We start from the raw sequence: 17,402 nt of genomic DNA, 5'->3' as shown, positions 1-17,402 counted from the left end.
TTGCGGTATGCGGGCCTCTCCCGTTGCGGAGCACAGGCTCCGGACGCGCAGGCTCAGCCACCATGGCTCACGGGCCCAGCCGCTCCGCGGCATGTGGGATCTTCCCGGACCGGGGCACGAACCCGTGTCCCCTGCATCAGCAGGCGGGCTCTCAACCACTGCACCACTGGGGAAGCCCCCGATACATTCTTATAATTAGTTTGAGGTTATGCTTTTTTGGCAAGACTACCACAGAAGTGGTGTGCCCTTCTCAGCTTCATATCAGGAGGTACCTGCTATCTGTTTGTCTCATTACTGGTGATATTAACCTTGATCTTTTGGTTAAGGTGGTGTCTCTCCACTGTATAATTGTTTTTTTTCCCCTTTGTAATTATAATATTTTGGAGGAAACACTTTGACACTATGCAGATATTCAGTTCTCCTCAGACTTTTACCCACCATTTCAGTACCCATCAGAGGATCTTGTCTGCAGCAATTATTAGGGTGGTATTCTAATGATACCTTTCTATTTCCCTCATTTTTTCCTCATTAAATAATTGGAATTCTTCTATAAGGAAAAACTCTCCCTCAAGAATTTATTCATTCTTTCAACCATTTATTAGTATAATAATTGCTAACCCATAGCTTTGTAAGAAACAAATTTACTAACTACACTACAGTATTTGTGTATAGTTCTTTTTGTCATCTGGGTTGTTCTGCACCCACAACATGTTCATGTTAGATGAAAACATTATGTTGGAGCTAGTTTATATTCATGTATAGAGACCATTCTCATTTTTAAAAAGGTTGTGGTAGAATATTCATAACATAAAATTTATCATTTTAACCATTTCTGACTCTGTAGTTCAGTGGCATTAAGCACATTCACATTGTTTTGCACCCTACACAACCATTCTTCAGAACTGTTTGGCCTTCCAAAACTGAATCTACGTACCTATTAAACAATAATTCTCCCTTATCCCCTGTCCCCAACCCCTGGCAACCACCGTTCTACCTTCTGTCTCTATGGATTTGCCTGTTTAGGACATTTCACATAAATGGAATCATATAATATGGGGTGTTTGTGTCTGGCTTATTTCACTTAGTATAATGTCTTCAAGGTACATCCATTTCGCAGCATGTGTCAGGATTTATTCTTTTTAATGGTCGCATAGTATTCCGTTGTATGGATGTGCCATAGTACATGTAGCAAATTTGCTATTAATGGACTCTCCTATCATTTGTGATTATAGATAGTGTTGCAGTAGATTTTTGTGCATATGTACAAGTACATTTGTCAGCTAAATTCCTAGAAGTGAAATTGTTGAAGCAGAGGATATAGTTTCATTTTGTAGCTTTTATTTATTTATTTATTTATTTGGCCACACCATGTGGCATGCAGGATCTTAGTTCCCCAACCAGGGATCAAACCCATGCCCCCTGCAGTGGTAGCACAGAGTCCTCATCACTGGACCACCAGGGAATTCCTCATTTTAAATATTTATAGTTACTGCCAGGTTTCCCTCCAGTGAGGCTGTAACACTATTATTTTTCTGCTAACGATATAAAAACTTTAAAACAGTCTTTCAGCAGAAGTAAAATATGGTTTTAGGAGTTTGCCTTCAGATTTTTTTTTTTTTTTGGCTAGCAATCTATAGAAGTACTAACTAAACTACCACCTTTAAATAGTTTGCACCTATCAGAGGCCAGAAAGTGACCCTTAAACAATATAGATATTTGATTTTCCTAAATTTTTAAGCTATGCTGTTTCTCTGTAGGTCCTAGCCATAAATATCCTGGGTCGTTTCTTATTGAACAACGACAAGAATATTAGGTAAGTCAACTGAAAAATGTCTTGTATCTGGCTATTATAAACTCAGTGTACTCAAGAGTGACTTTGCTCAAGATCACACATGTATTGAGTGACATATCTAGAACTTCAACTCAGGATTTTTATTTTTAGTCTGGTCTTAAAACCGTTTTGATAAGAATTTGAGTATTTGCCTCATGAGTTAATTTTTAGTCCTGTTTATACTTTAGCATTAGGAGTCAGCAAACTTCTTCTGTAAGGGACCAGATAGATGGTCAGTATTTTAGACTCCATGGGCCTTAGGGTCTATTTGGCAACTACTCACCTCTGCCTCTTGGTGTGAAAGTAGCCATAGACTGTGTAAATGATGTGCATGGCTGTATTGCAATAAAAATTGATTTACCAAACCAGACAGCAGAGGGCCGGGTTTTTGCAGATAGGCTGTAGTAGATAAATTTATCAGTATTACCTTCTATTCTTTCTTGTCATGTTAACGATTGAAAAAATGTGGAAATAATCATTATGGTACCCTGAATTATCTTCTCCTTCCAGAATAATTTTTAAATACTTGGATCATAAACTCAAATTTTTGCAGGGGCAGTTTTGGTACTGGTATCAAACAAAAGCAGAGGAAATATAAATGGTAAAATTGAAATAATTTCCTCTTGTGTTTTGGGGCTCAGACAGCCTGAAAAGGCATACTATATACTTATTTTGTTGTACTATTTGAAAGAGTTTGGAAGAATCAAGTCAGTCACTTTTAGAAGTTTAAATGGAATTGACCATGAATACAAATCTAAATCCAAGGCTTCTGGTTGCCACAGCTTTAGATTATAGTGTTTTTTATGGCTTTACTGTGTTTCCATTTTACTCACTAATCTGTCTTGTCTTTTAAATATTTAACAATGTATGCTTTCCCTTAGTCATTGGACATCTTCTTTGTCGTTAAGCAGATAATTATCCTGAATTTTACATTTTAATTCTGTTCTTCTGCAACTTTATGTCATCCAGATATGTAGCTTTAACATCTTTGTTGAAGACTGTGCAGACAGATCATAACGCAGTACAGAGGCACAGAAGTACCATTGTGGACTGTCTAAAAGATTTGGATGTCTCAATAAAACGGTAACAGATTATTGAAAATTCTGCTCCCCACCCATCACCTGATAACTTTGTAATAGTTTTGAGAGGGAGAATGTAGACATTTATGTATTTAGTCATTATTTTCACAGTGTAAATCCTTTTTTCCGAAAGGATTGGCAGGGAGAAGTTTAGATTAATGAAAGAGGCCAGTACAGGATACTGAAGTGCACACTGAAGTTGTCCTTGGTTTTTTGATGAGTAAAACAGGTACAGATAAGCTGGGCATATGTTTACTCAACAGAGGTACTGTGTTCTGTGTGTTGGAGGATGAAAATACGGAGTGATCCATCGGCTGAGTGTTTTATCACAATGCTGAAACTCAAATTGCTGACAGCACACGTTTTCTCACAGTACTTCAAGATACTAGAGGCGGCCGTGTTTCTTAGAACAGTGCATCTAGGAATGACTTTTAGGCAGCACATAGGACTTAGAAAAGGCATGTATATTTTTTCCTTGATGTAATTCTACTGGTTCTCGTCTTAGAATAACTGTAGTTGTTTGTAAAACCTAGTTATGGTTGGCCTCAGTGAACTTTTGGTTTACTGTTCAATCCAGAAAAAATTAGATTTGAAATGATCTCTGAAACTATTCACTTAACAAACATGCATTGATAATTGTGTTCCTTTTATTTGCAGAGAACAGGTGCTAAGTGCTTGGGCAAACTAAAGATAAGACCTAGACTCAGTAATAACAACTTTTACATAGTGCTTTGCAAAGGATTTATAAGCACTCTCTCAGTTGGTTCTCAGAGCAAGCCAGTAAGAGAGACTAGGCAATTACTTCTATCCCCAATTAGCAGATTAAAATACAGTACCAAAGGAATCAAATGACTTACTCCAAACCTTACCCCTTGGACATGGCAGACGTGGGAATAGAAATCAGACTTTCTGACTTCTATTGTGTTGTTTCTGTATAGCTCATGACTGGTCTTTGCATTTCAAAAGTAAAACCTGGGTCTCTTTGACAGGTTATATAACAGTAGGAGCTTAGACTCTGGAGCCAGAAAGCATCATTTCAAATCCTAGCTCTGCCCTTAATAAACTTTGTCTAGGTACTTAGCCTTCCTGTGCTTCAGTTGTCCCATATGCAAAATGTGGATACAAGAGCACCCACTTCAAAAGGTTATATGCAGGATTAACTGGATTAACATATGTACTTAAGCACTGTGTAAGAATTAGTTATTATTGCATTTCTGTAAGGATTGAGTTTTTGTTGCCTGTAGATTAACTAAGATGAAAGTATTATTAAATTGGGATTTTTGAAAGTTAATTATATGCCATGTTTGACATTATTGACCAAATGTGAAAAGATGCCTATAGTAACCTTATAACTTCTATATGTAAAACATGTCTATATTTGCCTTCATTGCCAAATTTGATAGGCGGTTTTAGAAACTCCTGTTTGCTCTCATAGCACATATCCTTTTTTTCCTTTTCATGGCTCTTATTCTCTTTTTCAGTTTTTTTCCCAGCTTTATTGAGATATAATTGTGTAAGTTAAAGATGTCCATCTCATTGACTTGTCACACTTATCTATTGCAAAATGATTATCACCGTAGCATTAGTTAACACCTGCATCCTATCACATACTTACCATTTCTTTTTCATGGTGAGAATATTTAAGATCTATTCTCTTAGCAACTTTGAAGTTATAATACATTGTTATTAACAATAGCCATCATGCTATACATTAAATCTCCAGAACTTATTCATCTTATAGGTGGAAGTTTGTGCTCTTTGACCAACATCTCCCCATTTTTCCCACCCCTCAGACCCTGGTAACCACCATTCTAGTCTCTGTTTCTATGCATTCAGCTTTTTATAGCTTCCACATATGAGTGATACTGTACAATATTTGTCTTTCTCTAACTTATTTCACTTAGCCCTCAAGGTTTGTTTTTATTCTACTCTTCTATGTACCTTTTGATGTAAACTGTGTTACATCATCTTTGGACTAAAGTGGATGTAATAAAAGGAGAGTATGGTGACTATATATCATGTTTTTAATGAATAACGCAGAGGTATTATCATTGGGTAATAATTTTGTTGCCTCTCTTTTTGAGCCTTTTAAGTTCTAAATTTCAGCTTCATAGAATAGATTGCTGAACTCAAACTTCATTTTTGGTCTTTAGTAGTATATCTCTTGGGGATTTTTGAAGAAAAGTGTTGATGAACGTTCAAGATAAATTTGATAATTTTGGTTATCTCATGTGCAAAGATTGGGATCATAAGATCATGCAAAGACATCAATACATCCACTAGTGCTTGGTGTTCAAAGACAACATACCTGGGTCTTTGTTTCATTCCCACTGTAAATATCATAACTTTTTTTCCCTCCCCCCTGCAAGGCGTGCAATGGAATTGAGTTTTGCCCTGGTAAATGGGAATAATATTCGAGGCATGATGAAGGAATTGCTTTATTTTCTGGATTCATGTGAGCCAGAATTTAAAGCAGACTGTGCATCTGGAATCTTCCTTGCTGCAGAAAAGTAAGATTTAATTTTTATATTCATTGGTAAAAAATGCTTGGAACTTTTTGGAAAGCATCTTTAAAACATGGAGGAAATGTTGTAAACATGTTTAAACATGTAACATTTATTTCAGGCTTCCCATTAGAAATTAGGTTTGAGAAGGCCATTCTAGCCAGTATCTAATGTTAAGCATTATGCTAAGACCAAAATAATCCCACTTTTATAAAATCTCCTCTTTTATCTGTTCTTTAACCTCTCATCTATGATGTCCTTTTGATGAAGAGAATAGAAAAGTTACAGCATCTGGATGGTGGTTCTGTGTAAAACTTTTAGGAAGAAGTACCTCAAGATTTTGGTAGTATGGTTGTTTCACCTCTTTTCACTGTGAATTTAAGGGAGCAAGTTTCTAGTCCTGGTGTGCCTGGGTCTCGGAAGAATCCCTTTTCTTCTTTCTTCTCTATCCTCTCCTGTCCTGACTTTATGATTTATTTTCTGAAAAACTGGAGACAGAGTCCCCAGTTCTCAGCTCAGCAACTCCTATTGCACATTACGTGGAACATCTGAATTTGACTATGTACCACTTCATCACCCTTTGAAATGGGAATTACTGCTAGTTTTGAAGGTGAAATGGGTCCAGATATAATCACTTAACCTGTGAACCTAAAAAATGCTGTAGGACAGGATTTTTGAAAGTCACTGAGCAGAGCTTAGTTTATAGGTTCCAGTGTTTTCACCTAGTGCCATTATTTTCTCAGGTATGCACCTTCCAAACGGTGGCATATAGACACAATTATGCGCGTTCTGACAACGGTAAGTAGTGTTCTTAAGTCAACATATACTAAGGGCTGGATGTGTCGATTAACGAGTCAGACAAAGCCCTTGTTCTCATGAAGCTTATGTTCTAGTGGGGAAGATAGGAAATTCATGGGGAAATATGTAACACTCTTTTGTCAGGCAGGGGAAAATGCTATGAAAAATACTAAAGTAACATATGGGACTATATTGATGGCAGAAGAGGATGGGATATGGGGCAGTGGGCCAAGTGTCTTAGGTAGAATAGGGCAGGTCACTCAGAGGAGGTAACATTTGAGTAGAGAACTTGGTTAAATGAGGAGCTGTGCAAAGATTTGGGTGAAGAGTGTACAAATCAGAGGGAACAGTAAGTGTTGCAAAGCCCTAGGGTAGCAAACAAGCTTGACCTGTCTGGAGAGCATCAAGAAGGCCAGTGAAGCCAGTTGAGTGAGAGAGGCAGAGAATGGTAAGATTGATGCAGGGGCTAGATTCTATAAGGCCTTATAGGAGTTAGGATTTTATTTTGAATATGATAGGAAATCATTGGAAAGTTTTGAATGGCTAAATTCTGGATTTTAAATTATGATTTTATAGAATATCCTTTCTTTGGTAGTCTTCCAGAATTTTGGAGCTTCTCAGTCGATCATTCAATTAATAGACAGGGATTAGATATTTAAGAGTAAAAATGAAAATGTAGTGGCATAACTATCTATGTCTGATTATGTCACCAGAAGTAAAAAACATTGACAAAGTTGACCACATTAAAATTTAAAACTTGTATAGCAGAAGGGAAAAAAAAATCTACAAGGTTAAAAGGCAGATGACAATTAGGGGAAAAACCACTGTAACATATGACAGTGTGTTAATACTTTTAATCTATAAATACTTTACAATTAATAGGAAAAAGTGAAACACTAAAGGAAAAACTGGCATTTGAACAGACATTTGACAAAAGAAGAAAATGGCTAGTTAACAGTGAAAAATACCCTTACTCTTAAAGAGATAGTAAACAAAATAAAAGTGAGGTGTCATTTTTCACTTGTCATACTTTTTAATCTAATTCCTAGTGCTAGTTAGAAAATAGAGAACAGGCAATACTTTATTATGTTTTTAGGACTTTCTGTTGGAAAGATAAAAGGTCACTGTACAAAAATGTATATTACAGAAGCGTTCATCCTAATCTTATTTATAATAGGGGAAAGTTGGAAACAACCAGGGCATGGGTTAAGTAAATTGTGAAACATCTGTAGGAGAGAATGATACCATTGAAATTTTTAAAATTTCAATTAAATAGTTTACCTACAATGAATTAATTTTGTAAAAGTTTAAAAGTCAGTATACTTAATTGGGAAATTATATTCTAACAAAAGATACGATGGTTTTTATAAGGCTCAAAAGAAGGGAAAAATTAGAGCTCCTGAAGAAAAATGTTTATCAAAATCAAAACCTTTTTTAAAAAATTGCTCCAACTTTTCGGTTTTCCAATCAATTTATGTTCTCTTTTTATATGATCATATGATTTTTCTTCTTCAGCCTATTGATGTGCTAGGTTAATTGATTTTTTAAAAAATTATTTATTTAATTGAAGTATAGTTGGCTTACATTAATTGAATTTTGAATGCTGAATCAGCCTTCCATATCAGGAATAAATCCCACATGGTTGTGACATATAGGTTTTTTAATGCATAATTGTTGTATTTGATTTTCTAATTTTTTTAAGGATATTTGCATCTGTGTTCATGACAGATATTGGTCTATAGTTTTCTGTTGCCGATGTTTTCTTTGATCCATGTGTTATTTAGTAGTGTGTTATTTAATTTCCAAATATTTGGGGACTTTTCAGCCATCTTTATATTACTTATTTCTAGTTTAATTTTGCATGATTTCTATTCTTTTATTTATTTATTTTAAAATATTTATTTTATTTATTTTTATCTTGGTCTGCATTGGGTCTTCATTGTGGCACGCGGGATCTTTTTGTTGTGGCACGGGGGCTCATCATTGTGGAGCGTGGGCTTCTCTCTAGTTGTGGCACAGAGGTTTCTCTCTAGTTGTGACGTTTGGGTTTTTCTCTCTCTAGTTGTGGCACGTGGGCTCCAGAGTGTGTGGGCTCTGTAGTTTGTGGCACTCAGGCTCTCTAGTTGAGGTGTGCAGGCTCAGTAGTTGTGGTGCGTGGGCTTAGTTGCCACGCAGCATGTGGGATCTTAGTTCCCCGACTAGGGATCGAACCCGTGTCCCCTGCATTGGAAGGCGGTTTCTTTACCACTGGACCACCAGGGAAGTCCCTCTGTTCTTTTAAATTTATTTTTAATGGCCCAGCATGTGATCTGTCTTGATAAATGTTCTGTGTGAGCTTGAGAAGAATGTGTATTCTGCTGTTGTTGAATGGTGTGGTCTATAAATGTCAATTAGATCATGTTAATGCTTCCTCTTATTTAAAACACTCTGCTTGTGCTTCCCTGGTGGAGCAGTGGTTAAGAATCTGCCTGCCAATTCAGGGGGACACTGGTTCGAGCCCTGGTCCAGGAAGATCCCACATGCCATGGAGCAACTAAGCCCGCGAGCCACAACTACTGAAGCCCGCGTACCACAACTACTGAAGCCCCTGCGCCTAGAGCCCGTGCTCTGCAACAAGAGAACCACCGCAATGAGAAGCCCGTGCACCACGACGAAGAATAGCTCCCCACTCACTGCAACTGGAGAAAGCCGGCTCGCAGCAACGAAGACCCAATGCAGCCAAAAATAACAAATAAATACAATAAATAAATTTATTAAAAAAAAATAAAACAAAACACTCTGCTTTTTCCTATTAGGGAAGAATGTAAATATCTAAGTCACACCACTAATTACCTGCTTTTTAGCTTCTCACCTTTCCTTTTTGACCATTTCGCTAAACTTCTCCCTCTGTCTGTGTTTCTTTTTTTTTTTTTTTTTTTTTTTTTTCCGGTCCGTGGGCCTCTCACCGTTGTGGCCTCTCCCGTTGTGGAGCACAGGCTCCGGATGCGCAGGCTCAGCAGCCATGGCTCATGGGCCCAGCCGCTCTGCGGCACGTGGGATCCTCCCAGACTGGGGCACAAACCCATGTTCCCTTCATCGGCAGGCGGACTCTCAACCACTGCACCACCAGGGAAGCCCTGTCTTTGTGTTTCTTAACAGGAGTGGGTATCCCAGCCACCTGGGATTTTTTCTTTGTCTTTTTCCTCTCTAAAGTACACATGGGTAGGCCTGGTCTCAGTCTTGTAAATCAGATCAACTCTTCTGTCCAGTAATGGGAGATTGACCAAGGTGGGCTGATATTAGGCACAGGTTCCACTGTTTATATGTCCTGTGCAGCCTGGTTATCATCATGCTCTGATAAGGCCAAAATTTAGTTTCCCCATAGGTTAAATAGCTGTATTTTGTTTTTGTGGTTGTAAATCTCAAGATTCCACTAGTCAAGAGGACAATAAAGAGATCAAGGTTTTCTTTTTTTTTTAATGTGGATAATTAAATACAAAATATTTCCTATTCCTGGGACTACTTATTGGTTCTATATTTATAAACTAGTTTTTTAAAGGAGTGTGAATAAACTCAGGGTTTTTTTTGTTTGTTTGCTTATTTATGTATTTATTTGGCTGCATCGGGTCTTAGTTGCGGCACACAGGGTCTTCTTGAGGCACTCGGGATCTTTCGTTGCGACGTGTGGGCTCTTCATTGTGGTGCAAGGGCTTCTTTCTAGTTTTGGTGTGTGGGTTTTCTCTCTCTTGTTGTGGCACGCAGGCTCCAGAGTGCGTGGGCTCTGTAGTTTGCAGCATGTGGGCTGTCTTGTTGAGGCGCACGGGCTTAGTTCTAAGCCCTGCAGCATGTGAGGTCTTAGTTCCCCGACCAGGAATCGAACCCACGTCCCCTGCATTGGAAGGCAGATTCTTTATCACTGGACCACCAAAGAAGTCCCCTAAACTCAGGTTTTTTAAAAGTTACTATTTATTTCAGTCTCATCTTATTTAACAAGCCTTTTTGAACTGTTCATGTACACTCCTTTCTCCATCCCCCAGAGTAGCGTGACTACTATAGCTAGCTCATGTGATTTTAACACCTGTGTTGGGGAGTTGTGGGAAGGGAGAGGTTGTTGTAAATTAAGTTCCCAGTGAATGTATTTCTTAAATTTTTGTAATCGTAGACCTTACCTGTTTTGAGTAGAGAAGGCCTTTCTTAAATTTTAAACTTTTTTTTTTTACTTTGGACGAAGAGAAGTTTTTATTTTTTCTAAAATCTTAAAACTTTAGAATATTCATTTAAATAAGACTTTAAAGGGGGAGGGATAAATTGGGAGATGGGGATTGACATATACACACTACTATATATAAAATAGGTCACCTAATAAGAACCTACTGTAGAGCATAGGGAACTCTACTCAATACTCTGAAATGGCCTGTATGGGAAAAGAATCGAAGAAAGAGTGGATATATGTGTATGTATAACTGATTCACTTTGCTGTACACCTGAAACTAACACAACATTGTAAATCAACTATACTCCAGTAAAAAAAAAAAGACTTTGAAGTTTGAACTGCTTATGAACATGAAAATTGGAAACAACTTTATCTTTGAGGGTGTTTTGTAGTAGTCTCCTTTGAACAGCAACAATACTAGCTAACATTTCTTATTATTACTGTGTGTTTCTAGGGGTAACTGTCCGCATTTCCTTTTAGGCAGGAAGCTATGTTCGTGATGATGCAGTTCCCAACTTGATCCAGTTAATAACCAATAGTGTGGAGATGCATGCCTATACTGTCCAGCGCTTGTACAAAGCAATTCTTGGTGATTATTCTCAGGTATGTACTTTCACTTTTGGGGGGAAATTGCCCTTTATTTTCCTGATATGCTCTTACTACTGCCACTCTAGAGGTGCCTCAGTTTTGACCTTTATGATTAGATGACCTGTGATTTGTATTAATCCTTTAAAGGACTGAAATCTTTGACAAACGGTGACTTTCTTTTGACAGCAACCTTTGGTGCAAGTAGCTGCCTGGTGTATAGGTGAATATGGAGATCTTCTTGTGTCTGGCCAATGTGAAGAGGAAGAGCCTATTCAGGTACCCTTTGTCACTCTTGGTTAAGGAGGGGGAAAAACAATGTTTTTGGTTTTAAGAGAGTAGTGTTTAATGAGTCGAGATTGATTCCTTGAAAACCTTTTAAAGAAGCAATTCCAGAATTACGTTGGAAAACCTGCTGATTTTTGAGCTGGAACTTACTGGGCCATTGTGAGATACTAAAACTGCGTTTAGGACCTACCCCCCATCCCATCAGACTGACTTACATTGTTTCTCTTACCCTCTGGCTGATAAGAAATGAGAGTGTATCCATGTTTCCATTTGCTCATTAAAGGACTGGATTTCAGAGAAGTTGTGGCAACAACACTTTAACTCTATGTATCTTTTTCCTTTCTTTCTCTCCTTCTGCCTTTGAAAGTCATAAAATGCCTCTCAGCCCCCAATGGGGTATTTTCCATCCTTTTTACCTCCCTCCTACATGCTTCTGGTTGGTGGGTTAGGTTGTACAGTTACCCTGGCAAAGCACAGATTGTGTTAGAAGCTTTGGTAATGATGATGGCAGGATTGTCTTTCTGGTGACATCCTGTGACTTAATATCAGATGTAGATATTTACAGTTAAAATTCATCTTACATTGTCTTTTTTATTTTTCTGCACAGGTAACAGAGGATGAAGTGTTGGATATTTTAGAAAGTGTCCTAATCTCTAATATGTCCACCTCAGTGACACGAGGTTATGCCCTCACTGCCATTATGAAGCTTTCTACTCGATTCACCTGTACTGTAAAGTGAGTATGGAGAAAAAGTAGGGTGAACATGTTGTTTTGTAATTTTTAAAAACTTTATTATGGAAAATTTCAAGCAAAAGCAAAAGTAGAATAGTAAAATCAATTGCATATACCTTTATTCCTCAATAACAATCATCATTTCATGGTTAATCCTTATTTTATCTATACTTTGCTCCCTGTCATCCCCCTATCCCACCATTGCTTATTTTGGAGGTAAAAAGTAATGTTTTTAAAATCAGGGTTTCTGATGCCCGTTTTCTCTTTTAAAGTAGCGAAGTTATTTTCCCATATAAGGGTTCTGGTTTATTATAATATTTTGAGATGTCTGAATAGGAAGAAAATTGTGAAGGTTTTGGTGTTTTAAGTCTTTAAAATTTTTTTTTTTTTTTTTTTTTTACTATTTTGACGAAAAGTCAATTCTTGGATCAGTCTCCCAGCCAAGCATATTTAAACTTAGTTCTCTTAGACCTTCTGCTTTAATTTTTTTTTTTTTTTTTGCGGTACGCGGGCCTCTCACTGTTGTGGCCTCTCCCGTTGCGGAGCGCAGGCTCTGGACGCGCAGGCTCAGCGGCCATGGCTCATGGGCCCAGCCGCTCCACGGCATGTGGGATCTTCCCGGACTGGGGCACGAACCTGTGTCCCCTGCCTCGGCAGGCGGGCTCTCAACCACTGCGCCACCAGGGAAGCCCTCTCCTTTAATTTTTAATGTTAAGCCTCGTGAAGAATGGTATTTTTTACTATTTAAATTGTGAAGTAGAAGAATTTGGTGTCAGGTAATGATCTTTTGTTGAAAGAAGTCTGATGCCATGACCCATTTGTTGATAAAAGCTTATTTTAAAGTTATTAAAGAAGAAAGTGAAGACTATAAATTTATTCTTTTGTAGCAAATTAATAATCGGTACTTTTGTCTAGCAAATTTTAGGGTATGAGATATTTAACAGACAAAATCTAGCATTACAACTAGAATAAGTATGATGGTAATAAGTATGATGGTCTTGAGCTATATGTCAGATGAATGAACATAAAGGAAAAGTGTTTTGTTTTTGAAAAGTTATGTACATTAAGAAAAGAGCATTTCAAAATTTTAACCAGAATCCTCTGTTTCAAACATTATTCTCTCTGCTTGTTTATGAACTTTCTTTTGGGTATTTGAATTTGTTTGTCGTTTTATCCCAAAGCCGAATTAAGAAAGTGGTTTCCATCTATGGAAGCAGCATTGATGTGGAGCTCCAGCAGAGGGCAGTAGAATATAATGCACTTTTTAAGAAATATGACCATATGAGGTAAGTAAAAGAAAGTAAACAATGCGTGCCTCTTAGCATCTCAAACAAATTTTCACGATAAACCCGTAAAGGAGATTCATCCCTCGTGCTTTATTAGCCGGACCTCACAACTCTGTTTGGTTCTAACTGCTTGGACCCTTGTGTTTTGTCCATCTTCTATTCTCCCTAGCCTCTAAAGAAATAAGTGAACTATGTTCCTTTACTCCCCTTCTCACCTTTCTTTTGGTAGAGAAAGTTTGCTTCATTTTCCATTTTATTTGGTGAAGAAGTGGGAGTTGTTTTTTCCTCAAAAGAATTGCATTCAGATATTATTGCTATTAACATTTTGGTGTGCAGTGTCTTCTGTTATGCAGTATCTTTTTTTTTTTTGCGGTATGCGGGCTTCTCACTGTTGCGGCCTCTCCCGTTGCGGAGCACAGGCTCCGGACGCGCAAGCTCAGCGGCCATGGCTCACGGGCCCAGCCGCTCTGCAGCATATGGGATCTTCCCGGACTGGGGCACGAACCCATGTCCCCTGCATCGGCAGGCGGGCTCTCAACCACTGCGCCACCAGGGAAGCCCCAGTATCTTCTTAATTGGAAACTGCTAATAACGTACTTATTTGCTGTTCTTTCATTCCAATTTCTCTTATCACTGAGAATTCCCAGTGTCTCGGGATTTAGAGGGACAGTTTGTCCATTCAGTGTTTCTTGCCTGCCCTTAATCCAGCCAGGAATTTAGGTCATGTATTCTTGTAATCCAGCTTCTATTTTAGTGTCTGTGTTGGGATGTGGGGAGGGGAGATGTCTCTACGTGTTTGGCTCCAATATAGTTAACAGTGATTGTTTTGGGTAGGGAAGCTAGGTTAACTGCCTAGAATTTAACCACTTCAGATTCTTTCAGGTCTGCTCTGCTTGAAAGAATGCCTGTCATGGAAAAAGTAACCACAAATGGCCCTACTGAGATTGTGCAGACAAATGGAGAGACAGAACCAGCTCCTCTAGAGACCAAGCCACCACCCTCTGGGCCACAGCCCACCAGCCAGGTAGCTTTTCCCTTGCTTATCTGGGGATCTTCATGATCTTATAATTCCTTAGAACCTATCTCTTAGCTGATTCCTTTCAATGTTCCTGGATTGATTGATGGTTCTCTTCCTTATTTTTAAGTGTTGAAAGGGCTTTGCATCAGATACAGATTAGGCAATGACTAATGAATAAGATTTTATTTCCTTGTTTAGGCCAATGATTTATTGGATTTGTTGGGAGGAAATGACATAACACCTGTTATTCCAACTGCACCTACAAGCAAACCAGCTTCTGCTGGTGGAGAACTTCTTGATTTGCTGGGAGACATCAACCTTACAGGTGAGACCAGACTAGAGTTATTTCATGCTTGGTTAGGGATAAGGGCCTTAGGGAAAAACTATACTGAACATTAGCCTTTCTATCTAGCACATGAAACAGTTGAAGATGGGAGAGGCTAAGTGAAAAGCAAGAGTCTTCACAACATCTGGGATATGTTGCCATACTAATACTCTAGAGATAATTAATAGGGATTCCTTAAAGTCTAATTTTTAATTTTTTGGAGAGTAAATTACTCATAGCATTTTAAGATAGAAAGGACTGTCTCAGGTTAGAAAAGAAATACATCCCAAGAAATACATTACTTCTAGGTTTCTTTCTACTCATGGTTAGTTTCCAAGAACTGTGGCCGTTTGTAGAGAGTGGAGAGATGTCAACTGTTTTCCTCCTTCCCTCTCTCTCCCTGTCTCTCTCCTTGGTATTAAAGCAATGGAAGGAGAAAGTCATCCGTGGTTATAATATTCAAACATAACTTTTCATTTGGGAATATCTTTTCTTATCTTTATATGTAGTAGACATTTGTAATTAATGTGTTCAGAGATATTGTGAACACAAGAGTTCAAGAGAGTCCAAGAGGGCTTCCCTGGTGGCACAGTGGTTAAGAATCCACCTGCCAATGCAGGGGACATGGGTTCGAGCCCTTGTCTGGGAAGATCCCACATGCTGCAGAGCAACTAAGCCCGTGTGCCACAACTATTGAGCCTGCTCTCTAGAGCCTGTGAGCTACAACTACTGAACCTGTGTGCCACAACTACAAAAGCTCACATGCCCAGAGACCATGCTCCACAACAAGAGAAGCCACCGCAATGAGAAGCCTGCACACCGCAACAGAGTAGCCCCCACTCACCACAACTAGAGAAAGCCTGCGTGCAGCAATGAAGACTCAACACAGCCAAAAATAAATAAGTTAAAAAAAAAAAAAGAGTCCAAGAGTATCACTGTAGCATATAATTTCTATCTTAAGTGACTTCTTTAAAAGTATAATGGAGGGCTTCCCTGGTGGCGCAGTGGTTGAGCGTCCGCCTGCCGATGCAGGGGACACGGGTTCGCGCCCCGGTCTGGGAGGATCCCACATGCCGCGGAGCGGCTGGGCCCGTGAGCCATGGCCGCTGAGCCTGCGCGTCCGGAGCCTGTGCTCCGCAATGGGAGAGGCCACAACAGTGAGAGGCCCGCGTACTGAAAAAAACAAAAAAAAACAAAACAAAACAAAACAAAAAAAATCATAATGGAGAGTTACAGCATACATGACCTTACATAGAAAACAGCCATAGGATAAAGTTGTTGAATGCTCATCAAGACTGGCTATCACAAGCTAAATGATTTTTTTCCTAATGTAGCAGCCTCCCACAGCTTATGGTTTATATTTGTCTTAACAGAATTTTAAAATGTTACTTGTCATGTACTTAGAGCCATTTACAAATAGTTTCAAATCTTGACATGCCAAAGCTATCCTAGATATATGGAAAAACAAAAACAATCCCATGTTTAAAACATAGTATATGGGGAATTCCCTGGCAGTCCAGTGATTAGGACTATGTGCTTTCACTGCTTAGGGCCTGGGTTCAGACCCTGGTCAGGGAACTAGGATCCTGCAAGCTGTGCGGCATGGCCAAAACAAACTGTAGTGTATAGATGATATGCTTTATTTATTAACATAGCATTTCCATGTTAGTACATAATCTTACCAATTATAATTTTAAATGGTTGTCTAATATTTCATTAAGAAGTTTGAACCATTATTTATTCAATTCCTTACTATTGGGCATTTTGTTTCCAGATTTTTCTTATCATAACTGATGCCTCAACATATCGTTATTACATAAATTTGTCCAAATTTATTTTGGGTTTACATTCTTAGGCTAAGTTAAGTTAGGCTTAATCTGTCTGAATCTGTTTAAAGTAAGAAGGATAAATACTTAACGTCATAGGGTATTGTGAGGAACAGTGACTTAGTACATGCATGACACATAGTAGGCACTTGGTAAATGTTATTTATCGTTTCCTCAGTGTATATGGCCATGAGTTTCACTGTATAGTCATAAATATTATCATCTTTTTAAAAAAGCCCGAACAGTTGAAAGATTGATGCTATCATTTTGTTAATTTTTATTTTTCCATTCAAGGGAATGTTTTATATTTATCCATATGTGCATTATACATGAATTTCCTTTTCGTACATTCCTTTTGTATCCTTTAACTCATTTATCATGGGGTCTTAATGTTTTGTTTTTGTTCTGACTTTCTTGTTTTTCTAATCTTAAATGAAAAAGTAAAATGATAAAATGTTAAAAAGTCTAGATTTTCCTTTCCTTATTCATAATGAGTTTAAACACGTTTTCCCATTTTTTAACTTTTTAAGTAAAAAAATTTTGAGTTCTAGATTCTTTAAGCCATCATTACAGTCATATCGTAATGCACAGTAATTTAAATCAGTAGAAAGTAGGAAATAAATTTAGTATGAGCTTTTAGAGGAACTGGAGCAGTGAGTTTCTGTTGTTTCTCAAAACTATGTATTGTACCATTGCAGGAGAAAAAAAGCTAAAATTTGAGGGACTTAGGGACTCATGTTGCCTGTGTGTCTGGGGTAGCCTGTGATTTTCCATGGGAACACGTTTCTAAAATTGTTTTGAAAATGGAAATTATGGGAAAATTACTAGATTAGATTTATAAAAACTAGGATAACTATATGAATATTTGTTTATGTTCTTCATTGGTAATCTGCTTGACTGCACATCCTGTGGTGTCCACATTTGTTTTAGCTCCTTGT

The 17,402-nt window shown here is 38.1% G+C and overlaps 1 protein-coding gene across 3 annotated transcripts in view; it reads left to right on the top strand.

Annotated features, from left to right (window-relative positions):
- Positions 1 to 17,402, top strand: part of AP1G1 (adaptor related protein complex 1 subunit gamma 1) — an 80,583-nt gene that overhangs the window by 55,796 nt on the left and 7,385 nt on the right. For all 3 annotated transcript variants that reach the window (XM_007462977.1, XM_007462978.1, XM_007462979.1), the window contains 10 exons: positions 1,758 to 1,813; positions 2,801 to 2,914; positions 5,280 to 5,420; positions 6,158 to 6,212; positions 10,885 to 11,007; positions 11,179 to 11,268; positions 11,885 to 12,012; positions 13,191 to 13,295; positions 14,178 to 14,319; positions 14,512 to 14,638. In XM_007462977.1, the coding sequence (XP_007463039.1) occupies positions 1,758 to 1,813; positions 2,801 to 2,914; positions 5,280 to 5,420; positions 6,158 to 6,212; positions 10,885 to 11,007; positions 11,179 to 11,268; positions 11,885 to 12,012; positions 13,191 to 13,295; positions 14,178 to 14,319; positions 14,512 to 14,638 (1,081 nt within the window). The remainder of the gene's footprint in view (positions 1 to 1,757; positions 1,814 to 2,800; positions 2,915 to 5,279; positions 5,421 to 6,157; positions 6,213 to 10,884; positions 11,008 to 11,178; positions 11,269 to 11,884; positions 12,013 to 13,190; positions 13,296 to 14,177; positions 14,320 to 14,511; positions 14,639 to 17,402) is intronic.

The sequence above is a fragment of the Lipotes vexillifer genome, unplaced genomic scaffold, assembly GCF_000442215.2.
Source record: "Lipotes vexillifer unplaced genomic scaffold, Lipotes_vexillifer_v1.1 scaffold70, whole genome shotgun sequence".
Taxonomy (NCBI): Eukaryota; Metazoa; Chordata; class Mammalia; order Artiodactyla; family Lipotidae; genus Lipotes; species Lipotes vexillifer.
Note: the sequence above shows the minus strand (reverse complement) of the source record. Positions and strands in the feature narration are given on the sequence as shown.